We start from the raw sequence: 16,457 nt of genomic DNA, 5'->3' as shown, positions 1-16,457 counted from the left end.
TTGGGACAGATGCTTTTTTGCACTGTGGTTGAATAACTGAAATGGGAATGATAGAGTTAGGAAAGAGAAAGGGGGAGGACCTCATGGCCCTCTTAAATTGAGCCTAGTGTGCCAGAAGCTGTTGCATTACTCATGTGTACTTTTGCTTTAAATTAGGATATATGAAAATATAATTTACATGAAAGATTAAAGTAGTGGAGGGGAGTGGTACACAGGTGATGTTTTATTTTATTTTTACCTTGGCAGGCTTTCTAAAGAGAAGACCATGACCAAAGCCAGGCAGGTCAAAAACGGAGAAAGAAAACTACAGACCCATCTCCTTAATGAACAGAGATGCAAAAATCTTAAATAGGAAACTAGCAAAAAGACTCCAGCAAGTGCTTAGGAGGGTTATTCACTATGATCAGGTAGGATTTACACCAGGAATGCAAGGATGGTTCAATATTAGGAAAACCATCCACATAATTGACCATATTAACAAGCAAACCAAATCTCAATAGATGCAGAAAAAACCTTTGACAAAATATGACACTCATTCCTATTGAAAACACTAGAAAGTATAGGAATAGGAGGGTCTTTCCTAAAATTAATAAACAGTATTTATTTATTTATTTATGGTTTCATCAGCAAACATCATCTGCAATGGGGATAAACTAGATGCATTCCCAATAAGATCAGGAGTGAAACAAGGATGCCCTTTATTGCCTCTATTATTTATCATTGTACTAGAAACACTAGCAGTAGCAATTAGAGAAGAAAAAGAAATTGAAGGTATTAAAATGGGCAATGAGGAGACCAAGCTATCACTCTTTGCAGATGACATGATGGTCTACTCCTAGAGAATCAACTAAAAAGCTAGTGGAAATAATCAACAACTTTAGTAAAGTTGCAGGATACAAAAACCCACATAAGTCATCAGCATTTCTATATATCTCCAACACATCTCAGCAGCAAGAATTAGAAAGAGAAATTTCATTTAAAATCACTCTAGACAATATAAAATACTTAGGAATCTATCTGCCGAGACAAACACAGGAACTACATGAACACAACTACAAAACACTCTCCATACAATTAAAACTAGATCTTAACAATTGGAAAAACATTGATTGCTCAGGGGTAGGATGAGCTAACATAATAAAAATGACAATCCTACCCAAATTAATTTACTTATTTGTGCCATACCCATTGGACTACCAAAAAACTTTTTTACTGAATTAGAAAAAACCATAACAAAGTTCATGAAAGAACAAAAGATCAAGGATATCCAGGGAAATAATGGAAAAAAAATGCGAAGGAAGGAGGCTTTGCAGTCCCAGATCTCAAACTATACTATAAAGCAGTGGTCATTAAAACAATTTGGTACTGGCTAAGAGACAGAAAGGAGGATCAGTGGAATAGACTAGGGGTAAGTGACCTCAGCAAGATAGTCTATGATAAGCCCAAAGATCCCAGCTTTGGGGACAAAGTGGGGACAAAAATCCACTATTTGATAAAAACTGCTGGGAAAATTGGAAGACAGTATGGGACAGATTAGGTTTAGATCAATATCTCACACCCTACACCAAGATAAACTCAGAATGGGTGAATGACTTGAATATAAAGAAGGAAACTATCAGTAAATTAGGTGAACACAGAATAGTATACATATCAGATCTTTGGGAAAGTAAAGATTTTAAAACCAAGCAAGAGCTAGAAAAAAATCACAAAATGTAAAATAATTTGATTACATCAAATTAAAAAAGTTTTGTACAAACAAAACCAACACAACCAAAATTAGAAGGGAAGCAACAAATTGGGAAACAAGCTTCATAACAAAAACCTTTGACAAAGGTCTAATTACTCAAATTTATAAAGAGCTAAACCAATTGTACAAAAAAATCAAGCCATTCTCCAATTGATAAATTGGCAAGGGACATGAATAGGCAGTTTTCAGATAAAGAAATCAAAACTATTAATAAGCACATGAAAAAGTGTTCTAAATCTCTCATAATCAGAGAGATGCAAATCAAAACAACTCTGAGGTATCATCTCACACCTAGCAGATTGACTAACATGACAGCAAAGGAAAGTAATGAATACTGGAGGGAATGTGGCAAAATTGGTGGAGTTGTGAATTGATCCAACCATTCTGGAGGACAATTTGGAACTATGCTCAAAGGGTGATAAAAGACTCTCTGCCCTTTGATCCAGCCACAGTACTGCTGGGTTTGTACCCCAAAGAGATAATAAGGAAAAATACATGTGCAAGAATATTCATAGCTGCACTCTTTGTGGTGGCAAAAAATTGGAAAATGAGGGGATGCCCTTCAATTGGAGAATGGCTGAACAAATTATGGTATCTGGTGGTGATAGAATACTATTGTGCTCAAAGGAATAAGAAAGTGGAGGAATTCCATGGGGACTGGAACAACCTCCAGGAAGTGATGCAGAGTGAAAGGAGCAGAACCAGGAGAACATTGTACACAGAGACTGATACACTGTGGCACAATCGAACATAATGGACTTCTCCGTTAGTGGCAATGCAGTGATCCTGAACAACTTGGAGGGATCTACAAGAAAGAACACTATCCACATTTGGAGGGAAAACTGTGGGAGTAGAAACACAGAAAAACAACTGCTTGATTACATGGGTTGAGGGGATATGATTGGGGATGTAGACTCTAAATGAACATCCTAGTGCAGACATCAACAACATGGAAATAGGTTCTGATCAAGGACATGAATAATACAGTGGAATTGCATATCAGCTATGGGAAGGGTTGGGGGAGGGAAGGGAGGAAAAGAATATGATTCTTGCAACCAGGGAACAATGTTCTAAACTGACTAAATAAATAACTTACAATGAAAAAAAAAAATAAAAAAAAGAGAATACCACTGTAGGATAGTGTTTAGTATATAGTTGTTTGCATGTCATCTCTTCCATTAGACTGTGAGCTCCTGCAGGACAGAAACTGTGTTTTACCGTTCTTTGTGTCTCTAGCTCTTGACACTGTGCCTGGCAAACAGTATGCACTTAATAAATGTCTGTTGACTGAGTCGGCTATCTTTCCTCCAAAATCTAACAAGAAATTATTTTCCTCCTTTGGAAAATGGGGCTCAAGACAGGAGGAAGGCCATATAAGATGGATGTTCACTGAGCAGACTGGTGTAAAGAACCCTAAAATAAAAATTTTTTAAACTCGGGTTCAAGTGTTCGTTTTGCCACTTATTAGCCATGTGACCTTGGTCAAATCACTTACTTTCTCTGAATCTTACTTTCCTTAACTGTAAAATGAGGGTGGTTGGGCTAGATGATTTCCAAGCTCCTTTCATCTCTAATGTTCTACATTTTTTACATATTCTGATGCCCTACTTACTGCTCACTTCATTATAGGGGCATAGTCAGAGAGTCAACCTAAAAAACCTGAAAAAAGTTAGGTAGCCTGTATGGGAAGCCCTTTGTGGAGAAATTCACAACAAAAATATCAACTATTTGCTTTTTATTTCTGAATTGTCAGCCAGTATTTTTTTTTAGTGCTTTCTACCAACAAAAGTGTTAGGTACGGAGCCTCACTGCTTCCAAGCAGTGGCCTTCCTAGGCCTAGTTGGAGAAATGACATAAACCATACCCATAAAAAGACAATTTAACAGTACAGGAAAGCATGTGATGGGTTCCAAATTAATGATGCAGATAACATATATTAGAACTATAGTCATTTGCATTAATCAAATAGAGGTTATTAAGTTGAGGATTGGTTAAAATTTTTTCCTCTCCTAAATTTAAGGAGTGGAATAGGGAGAATAGTAGTCCAGCTGGGACTCTATTCCTTTGGACATTTTCTTGAAGTATAGAATGGCTAGACTGGTTCTGGTACCTTCTTTTCCTACTCCAAGGATTATAGATCAATTATAGTAGGGAAGATAACATAATAGAAGGTGTGTGCATATATTCTTTGTGTCTCTGTCTCTGTTTCTCTCCCCTTATCTTCTGCCTTTCTCCATATACATAAATGTGTGCACACCTGAGGTCTAATGCTTTAAGGATTGAGATTTCCCCTTAATTTGATCATCCTGGATTGAAAGTGTTTACCTCCTTGCACATATTAAAGCAGTTTGTCTCTTTCTATTTGTCCTAGTCAGCACACAGATGTTTACATTTTGACATAGGGAGCCCTTAAAAATAATTGTACAGTTAGAGTTTTGACCATCATATATGAGCTTCGGAAGGAAAGAAAGAACAAAGACATATCAGGGTAAAGGTGGAGCTTTCCATTTTCCTTCTAGGAAAAGCTTGCATTAAAGTAGAATAAGAAAAATAAACCAAAAGCAGCAGTATCTTCATTAGCTACTATACATCTCATTTCTTATCATTGCTAGTCACATTTGAATGGAGCCATGAATGTATATATATTTAAGTAACCACATTATAGCATTAAAAGAGAGAGAGAGAGAAGAGATTAGATTTTTGTTTAGAAGCACTACTAAATGTTTGGGGGATTTTTCCTGTTCAGTTTAGAATTGTTACTGCTTAAGCACATTGACTTTTAGTAAGGTGGAGAAATGCATATAGTAAATGTTATTTTAGTGCCTAATCAGGCTCTAGAGTTTCCTAGTGTATATTTTGTACACATACCTTTTAGCATCTCCATTTCTTGCTGATAGCTTATAGTGTTAGGCAAAAATTCTGCAATGAATGAGTGATCAGTGTGAAACACTCAGCAGTGGTGGATTTCTGTTAAAACTAATAAGCTCTTCTGAGTAGCCTTTTAGGTCTGTGTAGTTTAATTTCAGGGAGATGCTTGCTAATATGAAATTAAGATGGTGCTGCGGACCCACTATACTTGACATTTGTTTTTCCAGGAGTGGCTACTGATCTACCCCTCCTGTCACTGGGTTCCCTTTTGCTCATATTCATGAGATATTTTATCAGGATTAGGGTCCTGGTTGCGGTTGTAGAACAGTCTATATTTGATAATAACTGGTCTGTATAATGAAATCCATCTTATAGTTCTGATATAGCTACCACACTTTAAAAACATCAACCAAAATATAGATAAAACTAAAAATTCATACGATTCTGGCTCAATATATAGCATTTATTATATTAGACTACATTGTCTTCATCCTCCAACTCAGCCTGGGGAATGAAACCAAATAGATTGGCTTTTCTATTTACTATAACTATATTTGTTTTTTCAGTCCTGATGCAGAGGAAATATTCCTCAGAAAAGTGTTTGTCTGGAATTTTTATAACAAAGTCATTCATCCAAAAGCTCACATAAAAACATTTTTAATAAGTGATATCTAAATTTTGTTCACATACTCTTTGGTCATGATCTATAAAATAATAAAAATAGCCAACCAAGTCTATTAAAGAGTATAAACCAATGTCATACCCTCCTTTTCTTGCTCCCTGTTCCAGCCTTTAGAAGCTTGAATGACTGTGAAGTGAAGCAGTGATGTTTTCCTTCAACTTTTGAAATAATTTTTCAGTTATCTACCTAAAATGTTTCTCTTATTATATCAGTAAAGCACCTTAACCCAGAGACTGTTCTTATTACCTCCTCTATGCAGCATTTAATAAATATCAAATAATGAATCATTTGTAACTTCCCAGGTGTCCAATTAAAATGAATGCAATTCAGAGACTTTGGGCTTCCAGTCTAAGGAAAAGAAGGATGTGGGTAAGGTTTCAAAGTAATGATCGGCCAGCTGTGCCTCTTGGATCACGGATTTTAGCAGATCCAGCCAAAGTTTACGAACACAACATGTGGTGAGTGGTTATTTAAGTTTGATGTTCTCAGTGGTGGTAAAAATTAATTGTCATATTCTTATTTTTATATGGGGTAGCCAAGTCTAGGGAAATAACTGACCAAATACCATCATTTAGAGGCCAAAAATCATTGATGAATGTGTGGTCTTGGGCTCCCATTTGTCTTTTTTCTCATCTGGTAAAATGGTGATAACAATAGCACCTGCCTCTCAGGTTTATTGTGAGAATCAAATGAGATAATATTTATAAAGTGTTTAATATAGTGCTGGGCCCATAATAAGCACTATATATGATAACCATTATCACTCTGAATCTAAAGGCAAGGTTAGTTCCCAGGGAACTCTGTCTTTTGAACTCTGATTCCTCTCATAAAGCAAGATTGAGAAGGTAAAACTCTGTGGTTAGCAGTTTTAGGGATATGAGGATCCTAACATTCCTTTCTTGTTAGCTGTAGATTCACCTTCTTTCACTTATCCACCTACTAAATCATTATGGACCATTAGACTTCATCCTAGTTAGGCATCCCCAGTGTTAATTCCTCCACATCCCCCTCTTTGTCATACACATATCAGTGAACGTTGATTGAAGCCCTACTTTGTGCCAGACACCATACTAGGCACTGAAGTTGAAACCAAAAAAATATAAGATACTGTTTCTGCTCTTAAATTTATAGTCTTAATTCAGAACATATAGATAGATGGCAGGAAAGTAGGAAATGCTAAGTGTTAAAAGTAACAATAAATGCAGTGAGTTCAAAGGATGACATATATATCTGGAAGGGTTCTCAGAGGCCATCTAGTTCAACCTGCCTCCCCCACCCCCATTTTTCATGTAAGAAAACTAAGACTCTAGCAGGCTGAGTGACTTGCTCAAAGTCTCATAGATAGTATTAGAGGCTGGATTTTAATCCATGCCTTGTGCTGTTTATGTTGTACCATGCTAGTTACCCAGATAAAGAAGAAAGCTTCCATCCTTGGTTCTACCATTTGGGGAGAAGGTAAAACTTGATCTGGATCTTGAAGCATTGATATAACTTGGATAGGTAGGGATAAATGGGAAAGAGAGTGTTCCTAGGATCAGGAATGGGATGAACCAAAGCATGAAAATGAGAAAGCCTATAAGGTGTATTAAGAGAACCATGTGTGAGTCCATAGGACTGGATTAGAGGATAATTTTAGGGAAATTATTTTTTCTAGATTATTATTTTTTTAAACTGTTACCTTCTGCCTTAGAATCAACACTCATATATTGGTTCCAAGGAAGAATAATGGTAAGGGCTAGACAATTGGGGGTTAAGTGACTTGCCCAGGGTCACACAGCTAGGAAGTGTCTGAGGCTAGATTTGAACCTAGGATCTCACATCTCTAGGTCTGGCAGCCACCCAGCTGCCCCCTTTTTTCTGGATTATTACTGGATTAGGGAAATAGAAGGAGGTAAGTGATTTGGATCGGCTGGTCAACCTTGTATACCAGGCTAAGATGTTTGAATTTTATCCTATAGGCAATTAGGAGCTCTATAAGAGGTTTGTGAGCAGAAAAATGACATGATAAAAACAATACTTTAGGAAAATTAATCTGACTCTGTTGTACAGGATTGATGAAAAAGGAAGAGCCCAACTAGGTTTGAATGACTGAGATTTCCCCCAGGGTAATTTAAGAGAGAACTAAATAGCATTTGTAGGCCATAGAGCAGGGACTCTTGGCCTTTGTTGTGGCGTGGATTCCTCTGACACCCTCTGGTGAACCCCGTAAACCCCTTCTCAGAATGATGTTTTTAAGTACATAAAATAAAATTCAGATATTACAAATACAATTCTTTATATTGAAATAGTTGTCAAGATATTAACAAAAAAAATTCATAGACCCTGGCCTAAGAACTTCTGGATTACCTTCTTTCTGAGATCACCTATTTACCTTGTATCTATACCTTGTATATAGCTACTTACTCATCTTCTCCAATAGAATGGGAATTCCTTGAGGCCCTACTTGATCAAGGGTAGGAACCTTGTTTTTTACTTCTCTTTGTATCCACAGTCTTTAGCATTGTGCCTGGCAGATAGTAATAAAAACTTGTTAACTGACTCTAGGTTTTGAGCCTGGATGGTTAGGAAAACAATGACAGTAGCTTGGCATAAATCTGGAAAGCCTGCATTCAAATATAACCTCCAACACTTAGGACCTTAGTGTCCTTGAACAAGTCCCTTTACTTGTCCAATCTTCAGGTGCATCTCTGTAAAATGGGGACAATCAGTCCTACACTACCTAGTTCTAAGAGTGATTTGAGATTCAGAAGAAGTAATGTATGTCAAGCTCTTTGCTGATTTCTCCTTTAGGGAGTTCCCTGTCTATATCCATAAAATTACAGCACTAGCCCCTTTCTCTCTATAAATATCAGTTGTTATAATCTGTGGTGAATTCAGGAAGGGGAACCCGTTTTTAGAAGACATTTGGTTTAAAGTTTATTGAGTTTGAATTGGTGAAAGAACACTATAAATGTAGAATGACAAGTATTTGGAAATTCAAAATTGGCTCTCAGGAAAGAGGTCAAGTTGGGGATCAAGGTTCGAATGTAAATAAATATTTTTGTATCCAGGAAAAAGTAATTGCTATATAAATAAATATGCCTGGTTCTGCTAATATAGTCTCTCCTTAAACATTTAGGTATGCAAAGTACAGAGGTCAGTCAATGGATAGAGTAACTGACCCCTAGGATGATTCAGTTCAAATCTAGCCCTCAGCACTACTAGCTGTGTGACTCTAGGAAAGTCCTTTACCATATTTATCTCAGCTTCCCTAGTGGCAAAACAGGATAATACTAGCATCTACCTCTCAGGATTGTGCTGTGGATCAAATGAGATGATCATTGTACCTAGCACATAGCAAGTGCTATATAAACGTTAGCTATCGTTATTACTATTGTTATCATCAGTAGCCCATCTTCCTCTACAGACTTCAAGTTAATCTGAAAATTACTTTGTGCTAATTTCTGTGGTTATAGTCATGTAATCTACACACGTTTGATTCCCCGTTCAGGATTTTATCTACAAGGTCTGGCATTCTTTTTCATTTATCTTTTAGACATTAAAATACTATTTCTTTGCTGATTTAACTCTACTTCCCTTTCTTAAAGCACCACCTTTATATTTCTGGTGAAACACAATCAGCTAATATTTACCCTAAATTAAGTTAATGACATTAGCTTACTGTTTTAATTTTTTCAGAGAGTTCATTTTATTGTAAGCTTAATCATCAACAAACACATGTTTTCATATACAAAGAAACAAAAAAAGGATTGCCAACACAAATGTGAACTTTTTTGTACAGTATTTAAAAGTATATATTTAGTTGAATGAGGTTATTGCTCTGTATTTATCTTTTTTTTGGTTTTCTTAGATTTTTTAATTTTTAAAAATGTATTGATAGCTCTTGTCTTTACTTCACCTTATTTCCCTCTGTTATATCCCCCCCCCCCACCTAGTGAACCATTCCTTATAATGAAGAACAAAAATAAAAGGGGGGATTTCAGTCAAAATTCAGTCAAATCCATCAACTACCTCTGACATTCTATGCAATGAAGAATTGCTTATGTTATAGCCAGAGTAACTTGAGATCTTTGTTGCTTGTATTAAAAAAAGAAAATATCCTTTCCTTATTGTCCAGAGCCATAAGAAAGGTTCCCCCCTCCCCTTCTGACAGCCTGGTAGATATCCCCATATTAGAAAACAAGTGCTTAAGTCTACTCCTTAATGCTTTTAAATGATTACTTAGTATACTTATTGGACACTGACAGAAAAATATGACCAGTTTAAAACACTTTGGAGGCACAGCCCAAAGCTTTGTTCCACTTAAGCAACTTACGCAGTTACTTGTAATGATGATTCATCATTACACGACTGCCCTTGTATTAAGAAAGTACATTATGTGACAGCGTTACAGAGTAAGGCCAGTGGAGGCTTGCTTGGCTGCTACAGTATAGTTTTCCTTTGTATGTGTGCCAGTTTTAAATATTAATCTGCCACTTGTGTTAGGAGGCCATTCTGGAATCTAAATAAAGATCAAATGTCAATATTTTCCCTGGTGTAGAGAGCTGATTGAATTAAAATACAAAGTGTAAGACAGAAAAAAGAAATCATATGTCAGTTAGAGAGTTCATATACAAGAATCCTATAGTAGAATATTTCTTTTGTAAATTAACACAATTAAATATTTAACATCTGGAACATGTAAGGTACTGTGTTATATACAATATGGCAGTGAAAAATACTAAATAAGGTAGTCACTGCAGGTAAGACATTGGAGAAGTGAGACATATAGATGAAAAAAAAATTTTTTAAATATAAGGCAATATATGTGCCCAGTCAGTGGTATTGTAGAAGCTGAGAGAGGGCAGAGGGTAGTATGAGTGGAAGTAGTAGCAAGGTAAAACTCCACAGAGGAAGTGGGATTTGAGTTTGGCCTTGAAAAATGACATTAGAATTAGACATGCTCAAGGTTTGTTCTTGGGGGACAGAGAGTGAATAGACCAACTTGACTGCAGCAGAGAATTCATATTGTGGAGTTGTACAGATGAAGCTTGGAAAGGTAGACCTATGGACTCTCATTATGAAGGACCTTGAATGTCAGCCTAGCAGGATGCTTGGACTTTATATGGCAGTCAGTAGAAATCTATGGATTTCTATATAGGACTAAGGAATGATTTTGTGAAAATTGTGTTAAAGGAAAATAATATGAAAAGATTTAGTGCCTTACCAATCAAATTGCCAAGAAACTTCTTTGTAGAACTACACAAATAATTATAAAACACACTAAAAAAAATCTCAGGAGAAATATTTTTTTAAGATGTAAGAATGATGGAGAGTCTAGTATTGCCTGATCTCAAACTATGTAATGAAACAGTAATCATAAAACTATTTAATACTGGTTAAATAATAAAAAAGCTGATTATTGGAACAGAATAGTTAAACAAAATCCAGGAGCAGCCAAACAAAGTGGCCTCATGTTCCATAAAGCCAGGAACACAAACTACCCAGGCAAAGACTCCCTGATAAGAACTGTTGGGGAAACTGGAAAACTGGTAGAAATTAGGTTTTGTCTGATATTATATGCCAGCGATAAGTTCCAAATGAATAAACCTTAATGTGAAAGGTCATATTATTAAAAAATTAGAAGAGACTGGCAGCGGGGTACCATTCAGATTATTGTTGGAGAGATATGATTAATCATAAAATATAAAATAGATGGTTTCAATTACACAAAATTTATGTTCTTGCATAAGCAAAAACAAGAAGGCTAGAATAAGAAAAGCTGTTTTAAGGAGAAAAATATTTACATTTCATATCAATCTCTGATAAAAATCGGATATTCAAGATACATCAGGATTTCATTCAAATTTATAAGCCCCAAAGCCATTTCCAATGTGAGCACATAGTTTTCAAAATAAATGTAAGGGGGGCAGCTGGGTAGCTCAGTGGATTGAGAGCCAAGTCTAGAAACTGGAGGTCCTAGGTTCAAATTTGGCCTCAGTCACTTCCCAGCTGTGTGACCCTGGGCAAGTCCCTTGATCCCCATTGCCTACCCTTACCGCTCTTCAGTATTGGTTCCAAAATAGAAGGCAAGGGTTTAAAAAAAATGTAAGCTATCAAAAATTATGTAAGTGATTGAGGTAGGATTTAAAGTTGTGTCTTCCTGATTTCAAATCTAGCATTCTTTTCTCCTACTGTTAATTACACACCCTTCCAAATTAATGATTGGTTGATATGGTGAAAGTTTATTTGTTAGCCAGGGGGTTTTATATAAAAAATTTTCAATAAGGTGGCCAGATTCAAAAAGCCTATTTACTGAATAATATTATTGAACTAATACTATGGAGGGCAGCTAGGCGATGCCATATAGTGTGCAAAGAGGGCCTCGTGTTAGGGAGACTTTTTCCAGAGTTAAAATCAGGCCTCCAATACTTCCTGGATCTATGACCCTGAGGAAGTCACTTATGCCTCAGTTTCCTCATCTGTTAAATGATCTGGAGAAGGAAATGACAAGCCACAAGAAAACCCCAAATGGAGTCACAAAGAGTCAGATACAACTAAAAAATGACTGAACAAAATATTATGGAATCTAAATACTGTTTGTCTCTATGGGGAATTTTCTTTTCTTTTTTTTAGTAAGCATTTTAAAATTTTTTTTATTTACTTAGAGTATTTTTCCATGGTTGCATGATTCTTGATTTTTCCCACCCCTCTTCCCTCCCCCCTCCCAGAGCTGACAAGCAATTCCACTAGGTTATACATGTATCATTGTTCAAAACCAATTTCCATGTTATTCATATTTGCAATAGAGTGATCTTTTAATGCCAAAACCCCAATCATATCTGTCAAACCATGTGATTGATCATATGTTTTTCTACTGTGTTTCCGAAACTCTTATGTGGAATTTTCTTTTGAAATTCCAGTTAAATATAGTAAGAATACATTTTTTTACCCTTCACCCCCATATTCTCTCACCATGGATACCCTGTTCTGGCATCCTGTCTGTCTGCCCCACCAAGTACACACAGCTTCCATTTGTTCCAAAGAGGAGGAGACACCCAGGGGGTCAGGGCAGAGCCAGGCAGCTGTGGTTGGGGGCTGAGAAAATAAGGAAGTAACAGCTTCCTTGGGCCAGTTCTGCCTTAGGTTTCAGAGGAAAGATGAACATAGATTTAAAGGTAAAGGGATCTTAGAGTCCATCTAATCCACTTAGTCCTTTGGGGAACAAAAACATTAAATGATTTTCCCATGTTCATACAGGTATTAAATATTAGAGCCTGTGTTTGAACCCAGATTCTGACTTCCAACCCAGACTTTTCACCACTGGATCACAATGGACCATCACTATTTATACATCTAGATCATTAATACATGTGTATTATAACTAAGGTAATGCACCTGCTAAGAAAACAGCCATTTCAAATAATAATAACAATACATTTACATAGTACTTTAAAGTTTTGCAGAGTGCCATGTATATGTTAAATAAATCATTTGATCCTCCTAACAACCCTGTGAGGTTAATGCTGTTATTATTCTTATTTTTACAGATAAGGAAACTGAGGTAGGCAAAGGTTAAGTTAATTGCCTAAGTCACACAGCTAGTAAGTGTCTTAGGCAGGATTTAAACTCAGATCTTCCTGATTCCAAGTTTGTGCTATATCCATTTTGTCACCTAACAACCCTTCTTTTTTGGATATCCAAACAAAGTTCTTAAGAGTATAAATGGACAACAGTGAGCTAAAACACTAAATTAACTATGAATAGCAGATGTAGGCAATTTAATTGAAGTTGACTAAATGTATTAAAGGGACAGTTAGGTGCAACAGTGAATAGAGTGCCAGATCCTAGCGTCTGGAAATCTCACCTTTCTAAGTTCAAATCTAGTCTCAGATGCATTTACTAGTGGTACAATCCTGGGCAAGTCACTTAGCCCTCTTTGCCTCAGTTTCCTTATTTGTCAAATGATTTGGAGAGGGAAGAGGCAAACCACTCCAGTATCTTTGCCAAGAAAACCACAAATAAGGTTACTGAGAGTTAGACATGACCAAAACAACTGAACAACAAAAAGTATGTACATTCCTGTCATAGCTAATCCCAGTTGGCTACAATTTAAAAATACTTTAATTACACCCTATTTTGAGATTTATTGTTCCAGTTTTGTTGATGAGGAAACTGAGACAGAGACTCACTCATGGTCACATTGCAAATTATACAAGATCTCGTTTTGATTTAGAATATATTTGATCTTGGAGCTCTTCAGAATCTTTAGACCAAATGCTAACCAAATTATCAGAATGTTAGAAGTCTTAGGATTCTTGAAACCTGGTCATGTGTTGAAACCAGTAAACTTCCTTCTGTCTGGCATGAATATTTTATTACATTGATATTTAATTTACTAGTCACCTGATACAGTTGTCAGACCTTTCCTTGACATTTGTGGGAGAATGAATCTAGGCAAGAACCTATTTTTAAGTTCTGTAGATAATATGAGAAGGACAATGTTCTTTAATCCAAATAGTTTACATTAGATATTTGTAATTTGCATTTGCTTATTAAAATAAACTAATGCTTATCAGAGAAACCTACATGTAATATCCTAATTGATGTAAACATCAAGCAGAGCAATGGAGTTTGTCTTTTAAGTTTTTATTATCTTTTGTTTTCTTATATCACCATAATTTCATCCAGCATCCCTTCTCTTTGCAGAAAGCCACCCCACAGGACAAATAATATTTTTAAGACAAAAAAATAGGAAGAGAAAAAAATCAGTATAATTCAAAAAGCCTGCAAATATATGCAATGCAGAATAATTTTGGAACTCCTGCTTTAATGGATGGAGTTGAGGCATCTTCTCATATCTCTTCCTTCAAGCCAGGCATAAAACAATATTTTTTACCCTTTTTAAGTAAGACATCAAAACACAGGATTGCCTAGAGGGAACTTGTACTGTTTACTGCTCCAATTAAATTTCTTCTGCATTTAGACTAAAAGTAAAGCCAGACCCTTTCTATAAATAAAAGTATACTTTCTCATGTCATGATAATATTTCTTATCAATTTAAGCATGATTTACATTGTACTCCTCTTTAGGGTGAATAGTTGGAAAATGAAGTGCTCCTAACTAAAAGTTGCAGTTGGTTTTCACAAATAAATAAGAATTTGCCTCTAATCTTTCTCTCCTCTATTCTGTCAACATTGCAATCAAAAAAATCTTTCAAATACATGATCATTAATCCCTTGCTCAAAAATTTTAGTATCTACCTAACACTTATAGTATAAAATAGTTTGTCCTCTAAGGCCTTCCATCCATCTGGTTCACCAACCTTTCCAGCCTCCTTTTATACCATTCCTCTTTATTTATGCAATGTCCCAGACAAATTAGACTCAGCTAATGTTCAGTCTCATTCTACCCTCTCTGGCTTTATGAATTCCTGAAGTCCATCTCTCTATGCCCAGAATATACTTGCTTCACACCTCTATTTGTTGAAATTCTTCTTGATTCAGTTTACATGTCTTCTTTTCCATGAGACTTCCCTGATTCCTCCAACTAAAGGTGATTTCTCTCTCTCTCTCTCTGTGTCTCTGTCTTATGTCTCTCTCTGTCTCTCTCCATCTCTCTGTTTGTCTCTGTCTCTGTCTCTCTTCCCCTCCTCAAATTTTCCCAAGGTACTTAGTATGGATCTCTTTTTTGCCTGTTTTCATATTCTATGTTGTATTATCTCCTTGACATATTTGATTGTGAGCTTCTTTACGTCTTTGCAAAAAATGTTACCCCGTGACCTAGTAGAGAACTTGATGCAGTAAAGATACTTAATAAATGTTTGTTGGATCCTATTGTGTACCAAACTGTGCTCAGCTCCAGAGAAGATAGAAAGTGTAAATACAACTTTCATCTAAATGGAACTTTCCATAGATGTATTAAACTTTACTCTCTTAAAACTGTACAAAGTCTTTTAAGGGGGATATTCTTGTATATCATATGTCTTCAAAGAACTAGAATAAAATAAAATAGAAATATCTAGAATAAACATATTATATAGGTTTATTAAAATTTTAATTTATCATTAATTTATTAATAAATTAAAAACTAAAAATTAATTTAAAATAAATAAATAAAAATTAATTTATTAATAAAATTAATAATCTTAAAATTAAGATTATATTGACTATTATTAGAATATTCCATGAACTTAGTGTGGTGTATAGGGTGTGTGTGTGTGTGTGTGTGTGTGTGTGTGTGTGTGCAGGTATATATAACTGCTTCCCAAGCATTTTAACTCAGTTTATTTCCCAGCCAATATATCAACTTTGGAAAGAAACATGAGGGGTATAGGGTGAGCTGAACAAGAGGAAGGAGGATATACCAACAATTCACAAATGATGAAAAGGCCCCATGTGGATTTCAAAGTAGAACTCTCATGAGGAAAAAGGAAGTTTGGAGAAGATGCACAGACCATGAGTTTCTTAGATAGATAGGGGAAGGTCAGAAAGATTCTGATGAGCACTGGCAAAACCGCTTAAAATTAATATGTATATTATTCACATTGCTGACAAGAGCCCCAATGGCAATCAGGAGAGATTATAATCATTATGATATATCCAACTTGAAGATAAAGCAAAATAAAGTACAGTCACATGTTATATGTTTATATCTAGTCGCAGAGTAGAATATTATTATAGACAGAAATCAGTTCAATTTAACAAGCATTGTAGTGCCCACTGTGTGCCAGGCACTATGAGATATAAGGACAAATCAAAAACAGACTCTGCCCTCAAGAAGCTTACATTCTATTGAAATGATCATAGAAACTTAGTGTAGTGGAGCAATAGGAAGTAGGCAAAGGATAATCTATCACTCAGGACTTACTTCCTTTCTGGGGAAGACAGCAAGCAAGGAATAAAAAGGAACAATAAAGCACCCACTCACACACACACACACACACACACACACACACACATATGAACAAAGGTAGAACTGTAGCACCTTTTAAAGAAGGGAAGCAAGTTTCTGTTGGAAATAGCAAAAAAAGGTAATCATCATTGAAAACAATTTGGACCAATTCATAAAGATTTATTAAATACCTATTATGTGCCAGGTACTCTATAGATTCTCAGTGAGCAAAGACAATAATCTATGCCCCCAAGGAGTCTATATTCTGTTAAAAGAAATAATATTCAC

At 35.7% G+C, this 16,457-nt stretch overlaps 1 protein-coding gene across 6 annotated transcripts in view; it reads left to right on the top strand.

Moving 5' to 3' along the window:
• METTL8 (methyltransferase 8, tRNA N3-cytidine) overlaps nt 1-16,457 on the top strand; it is a 103,298-nt gene that overhangs the window by 23,700 nt on the left and 63,141 nt on the right. For 4 of the 6 annotated variants that reach the window (XR_001629973.2, XM_007494358.3, XM_056793989.1 and 1 more), the window contains exon 2: nt 5,600-5,755. The exons of the other annotated variants lie outside the window; for them this stretch is intronic. Coding sequence is in view for 3 of the 4 variants with exons in the window: in XM_007494358.3 (XP_007494420.1) it covers nt 5,613-5,755 (143 nt within the window). In the remaining variant the exon portion in view is untranslated. The remainder of the gene's footprint in view (nt 1-5,599; nt 5,756-16,457) is intronic. 6 annotated transcript variants of the gene reach the window in all.

The sequence above is a fragment of the Monodelphis domestica genome, chromosome 4 (assembly GCF_027887165.1).
Source record: "Monodelphis domestica isolate mMonDom1 chromosome 4, mMonDom1.pri, whole genome shotgun sequence".
NCBI lineage: Eukaryota > Metazoa > Chordata > Mammalia > Didelphimorphia > Didelphidae > Monodelphis > Monodelphis domestica.
This window is presented reverse-complemented; position numbering and strand designations above follow the sequence as displayed.